General features: G+C 43.1%; 1 protein-coding gene across 1 annotated transcript in view; it reads left to right on the forward strand.

Annotated features, from left to right (window-relative positions):
• Nucleotides 1-16,022, forward strand: part of Ccny (cyclin Y) — a 132,689-nt gene that overhangs the window by 82,012 nt on the left and 34,655 nt on the right. The window contains exons 4-5 of the mRNA XM_028887832.2: nt 9,480-9,580; nt 15,191-15,226. Coding sequence (XP_028743665.1) covers nt 9,480-9,580; nt 15,191-15,226 — 137 coding nt within the window. The remainder of the gene's footprint in view (nt 1-9,479; nt 9,581-15,190; nt 15,227-16,022) is intronic.

Raw genomic sequence — 16,022 nt, forward strand, 5'->3', positions numbered from 1 at the left:
ACTTCCTTGGCTCTCTAGGTTGTAGCCTAGAATTAAACTGTAGACCGTCTGGGGTCAGTCTGTAGCCCGAGAAGCGGTGATGAAAATGGCGGTGCCTTTTGTCTGACTGTAGGAGGGTGAGGGATTGGCGCTCCGCCCTCCTCTCCAGTTAGTTACCTGTGGGTGTATTTAACTGCTTCCCCACGCCAACACTTACGTGCTGAAGAGCTGAAATGGCACCCAGACCCCTAACCCAATCTGAGGGTGTGCGAGGAAAGAAGAGGTTGATTGTCCAGGCTGCTCTTGTATCAGTGACTATGGAGGTCCAGCTCCTCGATAGTCCCCTCCCAGAGTCCGGGAAGAATCTACAGCCAGTTGATAATTAATCTTTGATGAAAAGAAATGAATCTTTGTACATGAAACTCCTAAGTCCATACACTTTATTATTTTGTGATGGTTCTCTCTCTACACAGCCTCTATTCTATTCTTATGCCTAGCTCCTTTCTTGCCTGATTTCTCTCTCTATTCATCTACTGCTCCCTCTAAGTTCTGTCTTAATTCTCTTGTCTTAATTCTGCCTCATCTAGGTCTTTTCCATCTTGTTCTTACTCAGCTAGTACTTCCCCATCTGACTCTTCCTCATCTTCCATCTCATCTACACGTACACTCTGGTCAAAATCCTCCTTATCCCTCCCTGTTCTCGTCTCTCTGTCCTCTCCCAAGCAATAGCAAGCCTCTGGTCGAGCAAGGTCGCCAGGCTTGAATTCTACAGGGTCATAAAGTTAGGTAATAATTTTCCTCAGGCAGTGACCACCAGACTTCCAGGGTCAAACGGAGGAGTGACAAGAATCACATAGAGGGGCAGTAATTGTTAATTATCATTTGCAACCCAAAAGGGAAGTGACTAATGAATTAACTAAAAGCTAATAAATTCAGGTAGTATCTAAGAAGAGGGATCTTATGTGCTCAACTATAGTCTTAAATGTGATTGGTAGAAAATGTTAAGAATCTATAAGTTGCTAGGTCAATGGGAGAAAATAAAACTGTCTTCTTTTTTCTTGTGGCTCCTATCTGTCCAAGCTATCTGCTGTTTTTCTGCAGGGTGGGGGAAAGTGTGCTCAGTCGCTAGGCAACTTTGTATAGCTAGATGCCTCTGGTGATAGTTAAAGGGAGATCTGGAACCAGAGGTAAGACTTGGGAAAGGAGGATGTTAAGCTTAACAGGCATTCTCAAACAGGTAGCCTGAATGCTTAAGTCTGTTCTTCGAGAGTACAGAGGTATCTCTGGTAAGGTACTTTGCTCCATCTGGGGATGGACCTGGTCAGATGCTGCCAATGATGATAATTACAGGGAGACTTGAACTGGTGTTCAGGCTGAGCATAGCTGTCAGCGCAGAAGGTTATCTAAATATTCCTAGAAGGATTAGGTAAGGAGTTAGAGGTCTATAAAGTTAGTAAGGCTGTAAGAAAGGAGCGTCCGAGCTAAATTGTGTAAAGCTATTACTTAACGTCCACCTGACCTAGGCGGTGTCTCCGTGTGGAATTTACCTTAAATCAGGAGACTAGCATGTGGATTGTTATTACTGTTAGTCCTTGAAAGTGGCTAAGGGAGCTACCTGATTCCAGAGGAAGCCTTTCCTGAGGCTGTTCTCCAAATACCTTAAATGTGTATTTATATCCTGAGAGTGATCCACACTGTTAGCCCTTCTTAGGGAAAATCAACTGGGAAAACTATGAAGGCACACATGATTTTCATAACAGAAGACAGCTGATATAACTAGCCAAGTAACACCAATGGCTCTGTAGAATTTGGCTTCTTCTGAAGGAATTCCTTGATCCCTCCAGGTAGTGACTTTGCCATAACCAGCTGAGTTCTTATGATATATTCCTGAGGTTGATAATGGCTAATGGGACAGGTGTGATCTCACAGCTCCAGTCTCCATGTTTGTTTTCATGTGCTCTCCACTGTGACCTTCCTTGTATCCAGTGTGCTCCTGGCATGTGTCTCCTACCTATCAGCAGCCAAGGGCCAGCATGTGGATATAGGTGCTAGGTTGTGCACCTTAACTCATACTTTTCTATATGATATGCTGAGCAGTAGGACAGTGAAGTCAGACAGATGTTCATCTCTCACTTGTACTTGTTCGTGAATAAAGATAGTTGTGTGCTGAGTTTCTTTGTAACTCTGGAATGTGTGATGTTCCACACTGTTCACAGACTTGCCTGCAAAGAGCACATGAGTTCTGCTTCTGTTGGGAAAAACTGAGTGCTGTTCAGCCACATAAAATAGTGTAGCTGAATTTTTTTTGTGTCTCACCTGGCCTGTGGTCAGGACAAATCTCTCTCACCCGCCAGTCTATCAAAAGCAGTGTGTAGCCCAGAAACCTCTTTTTTTTTTTTTTTTTTTTTTTTTTTTTTTTAACTAGCAAAAACTATATCCACTGTGCAGCGTAGTGCACAGCTTGGAGAAACCTGTGTAACTTGGCATAGGTCAAGCCTGCGTGCCATGTACCCACCATAGAGTAGCTCAAGCCCACATACTGCCGTGTCTCACTGCCCACATGAGACATGAAGCAGGAACTTAGGTGGAAACTCGAACTGTTGGGTGCCATTTGTAGCTGAAGTTTTCTTGTGTCTCACCTGGCCTGTGGTCAGGACAGATCTCTCACCCACCAGTCCTGTAGCCACTTGAACCCAAGTAAACACACAGAGGCTTATATTAATTAAACTGTATGGCCTAATGGCTCAGGCTTCTTGGTAGCTAGATCTTACATCATAAATTAACCCATTTCTATAAATCTATACCTTGCCACGTGGCTCGTGGCTCACTCGTACCTTTACATGGCACCTGCTGGCAGTGGCTCCTGACTCAGCCTTTCACTTCCCAGAATTCTCCTCCCTGCTCATCCTGCCTATACTATACTTCCTGCCTGGCTACTGGCCAGTCAGCATTTTATTTAATCAGTCAATCAGAGCAACACATTCACAGCACACACATCCCCATCAAAGTAGTCTTTTTGCATAAAGTGAGACTATCTGCAAACTGGATTAGGTCAGTACACCAGTTGTGGTTGTCTTGGGGTTTCTGTTTTTGTGGAGAGACACCATGACCACAGGAACACTTATAAAGGAAAACCTTTAATTGGGGCTGGTTTACAGTTCAGAGGTTTAGTCCATTGTTATAGCAGGAAGCTTGGTGACATGCTGGCAGACATGGTGCTGGAGAGGTAGCTGGCAGTTCTACATCTGGATCCACAGAGAGCAGGAAGAAACAGTGAGCCACTAGCCTGGCTTAATTAAGCATCTGACTGAAACCTCAAAGCCTGCCCTCAGTGAGATACTTCCTTCAACAAGACCATGTCTTATAATAGTGACTGTTGCTCCCTGTGAGCCTATGAGGGCTATTTTCTTTCAAACCACCACAGTGAGTTTCACAGCTTGTAACTTAAGTTAGGAAAGTAGAAGAGGTGTTGGAAAAACGACTCAGAGGTCGGGGTCACTGGCTGTTCTTTCAGAGGACCTGAGTTCAGTTCCTGGAGCCCACGTAGGGAGGCTTACAACTTCTGTAACTCTAGGGGATCTGACACCCTTTTGTAGCCTCTTTAGAGACACACACACACACACACACACACACACACACACACGCATGAAAAATAATAAGAGATCTTTAAAAAGAAAGGAAAAGCAGTAGGAGGATGGTGGGAAACACTATAAAAATTGGAATCTTCTGCCAAGGGTGGACCATACTGACTTGGACAGTCTTCACCCCAGCTCAGTGTTCAATCACCACTCTCCTTCTACTGATGAAAAACTGAGGCATAAAGAAACAAGTAAACAGTAGAGCCAGGGTTGGAACTTGTCTCTGTGCTTCTTAGTTGGATTCACTTGAAGTTAGAGGTAACAATTACAGTTATGCTTTTACAGGACAGTCTATAGGATTCAGTTTGAAATATGGTTCCTGAAGTAAAAATTTCAATTTGTTCTTGAATTCTAGAACAACTGGTATCCTTTGTCTCTTTTTATATAACTTTTTTGTTGCTTGATTTCACCTTTGAGTTTCTGAAGAACCTGTGTGGTGTATATTACTCAGGCAGTCTGCAAGGAGGATGTTGTTATTCAAGAAACGTGAAAGCAGTGTTATAGATGAGCCTGTGAAGAGAAATGGGCAAGGTTCCCTCTGCTCCTAGCTTACTAGTAGCACCTGCAGATGCATTGGTCACTCTTCTTACTGCTGTGATCAAATACTTGACAAAAACACCTTACGGGGGAAAGGATAGTCTTGTTTGACAGTATGAGGGTGCAGTCTGTGATGGGAAAGGCATGGCGCAGGAGCTTGAGGGAGCTGATTACACTGTATGTGCAGGCAGGAGGCAGAGAGATAAGGGCTGGTGTTGAGCTCCCTTTCTTCTTTCTGTAGCCTGGCTCTATCCCATGAAATGGTGCCACCCACGGTTCAGTTTATCTTCCCACTTCACTACCTTGGTCTTGAGAACCTCACAGACATGCCCATAGGCTTGTCTCCTAGGAGATCTTAGATCCAGTCAAGTTGACCATCTCTGTTGACCACACAGCAGGGAATGTGACCTCCTCCAGATGGGAAGGTTCCTCTGGCTCCCACCTGGAGTGCCTCCTGTGAGAATGGAGCCATAGGCTGGAGAAGAACCAAGAGGGGATCAAGGGATTAAATATCACTACTTCTAAAGATTTACTACATGAGAATTGAATAGCAGCAATGAAACCACCTGACTTAGAAAGATTAATATTCTAATCAGCATCTTTGTTTTAGATGTCATTAGAATGATCAGTTAGAGGGAAAAATGTGGTAAGTTATAAAAAATTTTAAAGCTTTGTATAAAGGTCTTTATTTAAAATGTCTTTTTATAAATTTGCTGAAGTTTTGGTTTTGCTTTTCTTGAAAGTCAACTACTTCTGTAAATTTTTTTTAACCAAAATGTGAAAATCTCTGATTATAAATTATAGCATTATAGATAATTGCAGTTGGAAATCTTCCTAAAATACAGGGAAAACACATACCATTTGTGTTGGCCTCATTTTCCTATGACATCCTCTAGCATATGTAATGTGAATTAATTATTCTAAGACTTTTTTATGAAGTTTGGGGGAGGCAGAAAGAAGACATTCCAAGACAGGATCAGGAGTGGAATGACTGGCCTTTCTCATGTCCTTTTCACTGCAAATGTGTTTTGAAGCCAGGAAGCTAAACAGAGAATTTTTATAGTGTCATTTATTCTCTTGCAAAAACTTCAGAGAATGTGCCTCAGCATTAAGATAGATGATTATTCTGAAAACTTCATAAGGAAGTAATGTCAGTAGAAATTCATGTGTCAGTTAAGCAAGAGTCTTCTTACTCTTTGGACCCAGAGCCAGAAGAACTTTGAAGTCCTAGTTCTGGCAGTCTTGAAAATGTTTTGAAGTTTTAATCTTTTCTCTTCTCAAATGAGTCATGGTGGCTGTCCTGTTTGACTCAGTGGGAAGCAGTGAAGGGAAGGTGGTACTCTGCATACTGGTTACAGCACATGTAGGCAAGCTAGGACGACTCACAGGAGGCTAGGGAAGTGTGTATTTTTCCACGTTCTGTATTAATGACATTTTTCTAGTCTTGGAGGGAGGCAAAGTAACCTAGCAGTCACTCAGGCAGTTAGTTACCTGGGGGCAGACTTAGACTGTGTTATAGCTTCACTGTCCCTCTGCTGTCTCACTTTTTAGAAATTTATTTTATTACCATTTTTGAGGTTGTTACACACTCTTCCCCCTCCAACTATTCCCTCTCAATTTCACGATTTTTTTCTTTTTAATTATTTTTCTCTCTTTCCCTTCTCTCTCTCTCTCTCTCATACAGAGAGAGAGAGAGAGAGAGAGAGAGAGAGAGAGAGAGAGAGAGAGAGAGAGAGAGAGAGAGAGACTTACATGTAAATACAACCTGCTGAGTCCATTTAGTGTTGCTTATATGCATATGTGTTTAGGGCTGAGCACTTGGGTTTGGATAACCTCTCATGGAACTCATCCCTGGAGAAGACTGACCCTCCCTCACTGATCAGCCATTAATGCCTTTCGTTCTTCACCTGCCTTGGCATATCAGCGAGTTATATCATGTTCAGGTCTTGGTCAGGTGGCCGTATTGTGAAGACCTCATGGCTGCGACTCTGTCATATATAGAGACACTTTCTCAGCAGACATTCTGGGCCTCTAGATTCTGTAGTCTTTCTGCCCAGAACATCTTCCATGATGTTCCCGAGCCTTAGGTCTCAAGGCTGTGTTGCAGATGCATCCACTAGGGGTGTGTGTCCCACATTTAGTAGTTCTCTGTACTTTGACCAGGTGTGAATTGGTTTGAATATCCCTATCTGCTGCATTGATGATCGATGAGAGTTACACTTGTCTGTGGATATAAGGATAAATATTTAGACTGGAGCCAGGAATTATACTGGTTTAGGAAAGCGTCAGTAGTGGGTTCTCCTCTAGGGTTCATGGCCTCACCAGCCATGGGTGGTTGGTTAGGTTACAGTACCAGGCATCAATTTCCTCCTTTTGAATGGGCCTCAGGTCCAATTAGGTGGCTGTTGGTTACTCTCACAGTAGAAATGCCACCACTGCATCCTTGGGTTTGGCTTGCTGTTCTGGTCCTTGTTGTGGTTTGTAGTCAGTGTCTGCTGTGCCTCTTCCTGCCATCTTTTTACCAGCAGATTGGAACCTTGCAGCGAGAGTGTATACATACATGTATAAGCATACTATTTTGTTTTGTTTTTTCATTATCATAGGGCAATAATTTAATAAAACGTTTGGCTGAAGCTGAGAACCATCTAGCATACTGAATAGACTTAAAATGTTGCTGAAGCCTGAGTGAGTGCCCTGTGACTGACTCTTGGGAAGACAAGCAGTGCTTTGGTGCGTCAGGCCGTGTTGCAGCACTGTAGTTTGCTGTTGGTGCTTGGTATTCCCACCCTCCTGCTGTGCTCTTAGAGGAACAGCTCAGTACACAAACCCAAACAAGGCAGTATCCCTGGCATAGGCGCTTCTGGTAGGTTTCTGCTTTCAGCATCTTAGTGACATGCGGTTTAAGGTCAAAGGCAGCTTGCACTCTGAGAATTTCAACCAATGGCTTGATGCCTCTGGCACCTATGGTGATGAGGTACTCTGAAGCTGGAATTTGGGGATGAGAGGATTAGTCATAGAAATTATTGGTTTGGGAGTGGTATTGTCACCTTAGAAGGGATGTCAGCCATAAGTTCTGGGATGCTATGACTAAAAGCTCGGCCACCCCAGGCAAGTACTGATGCCTTGGTGAGAGACTAAGCTGACCCTTGCCCACTGACTCAGTGTCAGATGAGGGTTCAGGCTGTATTCCTTGCTGCAGTATAGTACTGCCCCACAGCTTCAGTCTTGGCAGTTTGCATCACACTTTTGCCATCAGGGAATTGATCTGAGGAAAGAGTTGAAACCCCACAAGATCTAGAAGTAAAGTACTATTGTCTCTTTGCTTTGTTTGAATTACTAACATTATAACATGTCTCTAAAATATTTATCAGCATGGTAACTGGTTGCTGAATTTTTGTGTCAGAATCTGTTGGTGCAGTGGGGGCAGTAGATATTGCTCCTGCAGCATGGAAATGTCATAATTATGGCTTTTTTCATTTCTTATATTTCTTAATATATTATTTCAGTGTTATTGCTACAAGAGAATTGCTTTTAGTAGCATCCCAAAATACCTTAAGGAGAATGTTGACTACTAAATTGACCTGAAATACCATGATAAATTTAATGTTGAAATTCTAACTTGAACTTTACAAGCTTTCTCACTGCCCTTTCCACACACAAGCACCTAGTAGTGAACTTGAGCTGGAGGCTGGAGCATGCCTGATGGCCTGAAACTGGTGCCTCTGATCTGTCTGCTGCTAACAAAGCACTCAGCAGCACCACCACTAACAGTGCCCTCTAGTGCTCTTTTAAAGAACCAGCCACCTAAAATACTAAGCAGGAATTTCCCAAGAGAAAAGTGTGGTTTTAGCCTTTTTGTGTAGTTCTCAGGTTGCTGCAGATCTTTTTAGTTTTATTGCTGAAAAAAACCTACATAGGAAGCAGATGTGAACATACTGAGCAGAAATCTGGGCCTTAGTTCAGATAATCTGTATTCCAGGGTTTTGCTAAAAGTAGACAGGTCAGGCAGGTGATTCTGTGATGTATGAGGGATTTGGTTTGGTTGCTGAAAGTAACACCTGCCTGTCAAAATAGTGTTAGGCCAAAGGAACCTTGTTTGCATCGTTTGATTCTTCTTCTCCCCCTTCCCCTTTCCCTTCCCCTTCCCCTTCTTCCTTCCCCTTCCTCTCCCTCTTCCCTTCCTCCTCCTCCTTTTTCCCCTCCTTCTATTTCTCCTCCTCCTTCTTTGTCCTCCTCGCCTCGACCCCTGCCTCCAGAATTGCCCAGATGAAAGTCTACTAACCCTGTTTCCCAAACATCTGACAAATGTCTGCTTAGCACTCAGTTAGCAGTCATGGCTGTAAAGTTCATGTTGCCTCTCAGAAGCTGGCTCCTTGCTAAAGTTCTCCACAGAACTCGAATTTGTGCAATCACTAAGAAACTGCAATCATAAGAGCACCTGTTACCTAAAGGTCATCTGTTTTAAAGTCCAATCTTCCACTTCACTATACAGTGTCCCTAACAAAGGAACACTTTTACTTATAAATTTGTGTGAATTTAAGCATATTAGCCAAGAGATTTTTTTTTTAATTGATCTGGGTGGGCTGAATTATTTGTGGCTCTAAAATCAACTTTGCACCTGGAGAAATGGGTGCAGTGGATTCTCAACCTGATCTTACTGCGTGAGACTCAGATGCCACCTTCCCTGTGTGTATCCACCTAATGTCCACTGCATGCTGCAGGTTTCCTGTGGTCCCATAAGGAAGATGGCAACTGGGAGTGGTGTGACTTACATGGAGACACCTCCCAGTGTGGCCCAGAACTTTTGCTCTGTTAGCAGTTATGGTGGAGCTCTTGCTAAAGCATGTTTCCTTTGTGGTCTGGTCTCAGAGAAAGGGGCAATGTTGTGTCTTAGTTAGTGTTTCTGTTGCTTTAATGAAATACCATGACCAAAAGCAACTTGGAGAAGAAAGGATTTGTTTCAGCTTAAATGTCCCAATCATAGTCCATCACCTAGTGAATTCAAGGCAGGAACCAGAGGCCATGGAGGAACACTACTTATGGACTTGCTCCTCATGGCAGGCTCAGCATGCTTTCTTAAAGCACCCAGGACCACCAGCCCCAGGGTAGCACCGCCCACAATTTTCTGGGCCCTCCCACGTAGATCATTAATCAAGAAAATGCCCCACAGACTTTCCCACAGACCAGTCTGGTGAAGGCCCTTCCTCAACCAAGTTCCTTCCCTACAAATGACTCCAGCTTGTGTCAAGTTGACAGAAACCAGCTGGCACATGCTGCTTGGCAGAATCTTAAGTGTTGTGTAACTGGTGTCATCTTGTTTTCTAGCATCCTCCAGGCCAGACATCAAGGAAGTACAGCTCCTGCTCCACCATCTTCCTAGATGACAGCACAGTCAGTCAGCCAAACCTCAAGTACACCATCAAATGGTGGGTGTGCAGACTTCCTTTTTATTTATTTGTTTTGGGGTTTGTGGTTTGTTTGTTTGTTTGTTGTTTTGAGACAGGGTCTTTCTAGTCTTGGCTGTCCTAGAACTCCCTATGTAGACCAGGCTAGCCCCTATCTCAGAGATCTTCCTTCCTCTACCTCCCAAGTTCTGGCCCATTAAAAGCACAGGCCACTTACCTTTTTGGAGCAGGGAATGGGGGGGTATATTTGGGAGGGGGGTGGAAGGCTGGGAGAGGAGGATCTGTGGTTGGTATGTAAATGAATAAAACATTTCTTTTTTTTTTTTTTTTTTTTTTTTTGGTTTTTCGAGACAGGGTTTCTCTGTGTAGCTTTGCGCCTTTCCTGGAGCTCACTTGGTAGCCCAGGCTGGCCTCGAACTCACAGAGATCCACCTGCCTCTGCCTCCCGAGTGCTGGGATTAAAGGCGTGCGCCACCACCGCCCGGCTAATAAAACATTTCTTAAAGAAGAAAAATAAATAAAAATAAGAGCATGGGCCACTATGCCTGCCAAGATTTTTTTTTTAAGTTACTTTTGTTTTATGTGTATGGGTATTTTGTATGTCTGTGCACCATGTGAATTCAGTGCCCTTGGAGGCTAGAAGAGGGCATCAGAGCCCCTGGGATTAGAGTTATAGAATGTTGTGAACTGCCATGTGGGTACTGGGCATTGAACCCTGGCTCCTCTGGAAGAGCAGGCGGGGCTTTTAATCTCTGAGCCGTCTCTCCATTCCAAAGGTTATGCAGACTTCTTTACTTCACCAAAAAGCTGTTTATAGGACCTGGGAGAGTTAATAACAGACACTTGGAGATTCTTTTTTTTTTTTTTTTTTTAAGTGACTGTGGTAGCTAAGATGTGATTCAGATTCAGAATATTTGTGCATGTTTCTATTTATATAAAGAAACTAACATTTTACCTTCTTTCAAATATTGATGTCCTAGAATGTGTTCATTGTTTCTTGTGTATGTATGTACAATTTTGCCCTTTCAGTTTTGACCAAAGCCATCCCAGCACAGAACCAATAGTATTTTGATGTTTAAATGAAATGAGATCTTCCCCCTCCAAGTCCCAGATGGGGACTGAAGCTATGCTGAGAGTGAGGTGGTCTAACCATGATCCTCCCAGCAGCTGAGGGGCATTTAGGCAGTATTCTTCTATGTTTGGCCTCAGATCCTTATCTTAAAATGGACTTAAAAGGGAAGAGGGGGGAGTTTTGGGGTCACACCCCCTTTTTGGGGGGTTCACTTTTCTCATTTAAAGAGGCAAAGAGCTGGTCTCCCCTGTGCTGTACTGCCCCCATTAGCACAGTGACAGCAGCAGCCACCCCTGCTAGGGAGCTCAGAGAACTTCTATAGTAGGGCCTGGATTCAACAGCCTGACTGAAATCGGGGACGTTTTATCTCTGCTTGTTGCAGAAAGTACACATCTAATTACAATGCATATTCGCACATGAAGTGCTGAAGTTACCACCTGTAAAATGCTCTGTTTTCATGGGCCAAGTTTTCTGAGTTGGAGGCACCGTTTACGATTGTATGTGACAGTCACTGCCTCAGTCCAGGTATTGAGGACTGTAACTGCTTTCCATGGTCAGTGTCTTAGTTTTGTAAAGGGGAAACAAAAGCTCTTCAGTATATATGCTTGATGACATAGGTTCCTTTCCCTCAGTGCCCCAGCCCTTAGGAATGGGGTCATGGCCAGTGAGCATAGACACAGATGGCCACCATGGGAACTGGGAAGAGATACATCATAGCACACAGTGTAATTATTTCAGTGACCTCACCTAGCCCACTCACTCCTTAGGATGGAGCTCACTGCTGGGAAATGGACAGTATAGAACCTTTTGGAAATATGAGGGCTTGTGGGGAAAAGTGAAAAGACCTGAAGATCTTTGTGCCCTGTGGTTTTTTGGCAGCTACTCAATCTGAGAAGTCTGGAGTGAAATCTGCCAGTTCCCATTGAACCCTAGATCAGATGAGAGAGGAGGATGGAGTCTATCCAGGGTAGCGGGAGCTTTTCAAGTTCACAGAGAGATCTGACCAAGCTCTCCACCTTCCACCCTTAGGTGACTTAATATCACCACTGGTTATGGCACAAACACTAGGAACCTGGTGGGAAAACCAGATTACATGTCTGAGAGGTGCCAGTACCTGGTTATGGTTGTGGATTCACATAAATCACTGGAGTCATCTGGCAGTTTAATGTTGTCATACATGCATTCTGGATGCATCTGCCTGGGGGTGTGGCTTAGAAAATGGAGTTTTGAAGCTACTTCTGGGAGGGTCTTGTAGGCAACCAAGGGTGAGGATTCGACATTTAAGGAACAGCTGTGTTCTTTCTGTCTCCAGCACCACCTTAACTTAGACATTTTTCTGTACCACCTAAACTTGAAATTCTTCTGTTCAATTGCTCTAGAAGGTATCTTCTTTTGAAATGGGTGCTGGGAACTAGGTTAGGCCATTGGAGTCCTCTGCAGGTACCAGCTCCTCTCACTCGTTTATGATCAAGGAGATGAAGTACTCAAAAACTAGAGGTAGTAGCTGACCTAATAAGTTCTCCAGATAGTGGCTCTGCACCATAAGAGAGACTCTTGGAAGGAAGAGAAGAGGCAGAGGGTAGACACAGCAGCCACATTTCAGCCCCGTCTACCACTTCATCCAACCTTACCCTCACCAGAAAACAACATCCTATTCCCTTTTCTGATCCTCTGTCTCTCTTAAGTCCAAGACCCTCTTACCCTTATCTTTGTCATTGAATGGATCAGTCATTAAGATGAGCTGAGCTTCATTGTGGATAATCTGAATCTCTGGGGCAGAACATGTATTTCCTAAACTAGCTACTGTTCCCTTGAGAGAATACTCTGAGTTCTAAACCATTGATTCATAAACTAATTTGGTGTGACATCTCCATAAATTGGGGATTTTTCAAGTGGAAAAGAGAGTTTGCAAATTTTGCTGGGTCCAGGATGACTGGAGGTTTGGGGGATGAGTCTAACAGCGGGGGAAGGGAAGTGGAAAGGTAGACTCCTGGAGGAGAGACTGGTGAGGCCAGCAGTTGGGGGAGTGAAAAGATGACCTTGTTCTTCCAGTGAATATAGTCCTTCCTTTGAAAACTTGGATTCCCTGTCACTGCTTTAAATGCTAGATCTGTGGTATGGAGTTAGACTTACCAATCTCCATACCTCTGCTAAATCCCAGAACAGTCCCTCCCCCCCACCCCACCCCACACACACACAGCAGAGGAAACCTGGGGAGTCCATGTGTCCCACTGTTCATGCCTCACCCCCTTGGTCATCTAGGACAGCTGCTGCTTGATTGACCCCCAGAGGTCTTAGGATTGCCATATTTTCGGCTCATACAGCTCTGGCTAAGGAGAAGGCAGATGTGTTGCCAGCAGTTACAAATGTGTTTTATTTGGTCTGTGTCTCTAACTCCATTGCCCTCATGGGAAGCATAGGGACCAAGCTATGAACTAGATTCTACTAAACCATTCATTAGGTTTGAGGTGACTGTTACCGCATTGTAACTACTGGATAACTAAACAGTAGTGTCCTTCTCTCTGAAGATGATGTAGTGGAAGAAAAGGGCACAACTCCGTTCCCCACCCCTGGAGCTGAGGACCGAACCCAACCCAGGGCCTTGCACTTGCTAGGCAAACTGAGCTAAATCCCTAACCCCAAGGGCACAACTGTTGTACAGGTCACAAATCCCGATCTGCTGTTTGAACCTGATACATCTCATTTAGAATATAGGGTCTGTTATAGGGCTATGAATGTATGGGAAGATACTCTGCAGTCATTATTACTACCTTAGCTCTGAAGCCTTTTCACCTTAGTCAGAAACCTTCCTCATCAGCTCAGATGCCTTTAGGGATTTTAGGAAGAACGGCCTATGACCCCTTGGTCCTGAGTCTCCTCACACCTAGCTGAGGTCATGTAAGTAACTGGGTCTGGGAAGAGATGTGAGTCATAAGCCTGTGCTAGGGGCTGTCTGATTCAGTCTCAGTAAATCCAGCACACCCGAGCCTCTTGGAGACTCAGAGCTGGCTTAGGTCTCTGTTGTCACCCACCCATCATCTTTACTTCTGGTGGTTTCTTGAATGGCCATTTCTAATCTCTGAGAACCAGAGCACATTGCAGTCCTGCAAATGATCTGGGTTTTTAGAGGCTAAGAAAATAACGTGGAGGCATTTTTCTACATTTTAAAGGAAGACAACCGGAGTAGAAAGAATTTTAGACAATTTTTTTAGGGTGGCCAGTCAACTTGATCTTGATCAAAACTATGCCATTTTCTATTCAGAAGGAAAAGGGTTTTATCAAAGTATTCAAGGTGAGTGTTAGTGAATCTGAAGTGAAAAGACACTAGTGAGTACATTGATCATGCTCCAGCATGATACTTAACAGTATATATTAGGAGGTCTAGCTACCAAGCGATTCCATTATAGGATGCTTTCCTATAGAAATAATATAGCCATAGATTACACAGATATTTGTGAGCCTGTTTATTATGGTGTGAATTAATTACTGAACATTACATACAGTTTAAATATTCAGTCACAGAGAATGATTAACTATTCAACAGTCAAATTATGAAATAAAATTAGAGCTTTTAAAATGATATTCATTAGGAATTGTTTTTAAGGTAAGAAAAACACTAACATGGCTACCTAAGCATAGGATGCCAACCTCTTTGTTCACACATATAGGTAGAAATAATAACTGTATATCTCAAATTGATAGTAGTTATTTGGGGGCAAAGAGATTGTTTTTCTTTTGTTTTGAGACATAGTCTTTCTTTGTACCCATGCTTGCCTAAAACTCTCCATTCTCCTGCTTCCCAAGTGAGATTACATCACCTTTCCCGCTAAAAGACAATTTTGTTTTAAAGTTGTTTCCCCCATAGTACTGCCAATCAAACACAGGGCCACACACATGCTAGGCAAGCACTCTGCCACTGAACTACATCTCAACTCAGATTTTTCTTTACGCTTTCTATATTTTCCGAAATTTCTGTGTTAAATGTATTGTATTTTACATTAGAAATGAAAAATTGAGGAAAACGAATGTTTATTATATTCGGATATTTGAAAAGTTTAGACAGTTTTAAGACAATGCCCTGGGTAAGTTACACCACCATTTCAGGAAGTGAGTGGCTGTGCTGCATAGCTTGCCAAGATGGTGTGTGAAAGAAGAGCAACCACTCTTCTTGCTGCTCATTATTCTTTCTGGAAGTTACAAACAAGCTAAGAATTTGCTAACCCAGTAGGCAGTGAATTGGAGATTTCTAAATATGTTTAATTTGTAGCACTTTAATGTAGTATCTGCATTTTAAAAGTGAGGAAAGCTAAAATTCTGATAGAAAAGCTGTAACTTCCCATTGTTATTCTATTGTTTCCAAAATAGTCTCACAATTTCTGGGAGTGATCACCAGAGTGACTTAATGTGGAGTATGTTCTGATCAACACTGAATGAAATGGAGCTTTACAGATGGACTGTGTAGCTTTTAATTAGATTTAGTGGTCTATGATTGATAGTGCTAGTATATGAAATGGTGAGTGTGTTTATGAAACATTGAATTCCTGTGTTTTATTTTACAGTGTAGCTCTTGCGATATATTACCACATCAAAAACAGGTATGTGGACACTTAATTCTGTGCTAAAAGTATCACACGGTGTCTTGTTATGTTCTTCCTGTTCTTTAGCCTTGAATTGATATTCTTAACTCATGTTTTGATAGACCTTGTAAAGGTTAATGCACCAGAGTGCCATGGAAGAAAAAAGCTACTTCTGGACCAGGAGCACCACATAGGGTGATTTGTGGTGGGATGAGACTTCTTGAGAAGGCTCAGATTCCTCCCTCTTCACTGGTTGTTTTCTGTATAACTAACTAAGTATTCTGTGTTTTAGAATCTGTTAGGGTTAGTTTGAATTCAGTTGGAAATCCTGATAAAACATGGTAGAAGCTCTCCCTGATGAAAGTGTATCTTGCAGTGGTTTTATTAATTTGAAAACTCAGAAAATTGGATTTTTTAAATCTTTAAAGTATTTAAGGTGCATCTGAAAAGGCGAGTTAGCAATTGAAGAGTTCTTCTTGCTGCTTAGTCATGAAGACCAGAGTTTGGCTTCTAGCACCTATATTGTGCAGCTCAAAAATGCCAATAATTGTAGCTCCAAGGGATGTGATGACCTCTTCTGGCCTTCATGGGGCACCTCCACATGTTGGCATACTCTCACACACAGATAACACTCACTCACACATTTGTAAAAACAGGGGGAAACAGGGGCTGGAGAGAAAACTCAGTAGTCAAAAGTGTTCACTGCTCTTGCAGAGGACCTGAGTTTGGTTCCCAGGACCCACATTGGGCAACTCACAACCTCGTAGCTCCAGCTCCAAGTGCATGTGACGCCTTTGACCTCTTCATAGTCACC

This window comes from Peromyscus leucopus, chromosome 5, assembly GCF_004664715.2.
Source record: "Peromyscus leucopus breed LL Stock chromosome 5, UCI_PerLeu_2.1, whole genome shotgun sequence".
Taxonomy (NCBI): domain Eukaryota; kingdom Metazoa; phylum Chordata; class Mammalia; order Rodentia; family Cricetidae; genus Peromyscus; species Peromyscus leucopus.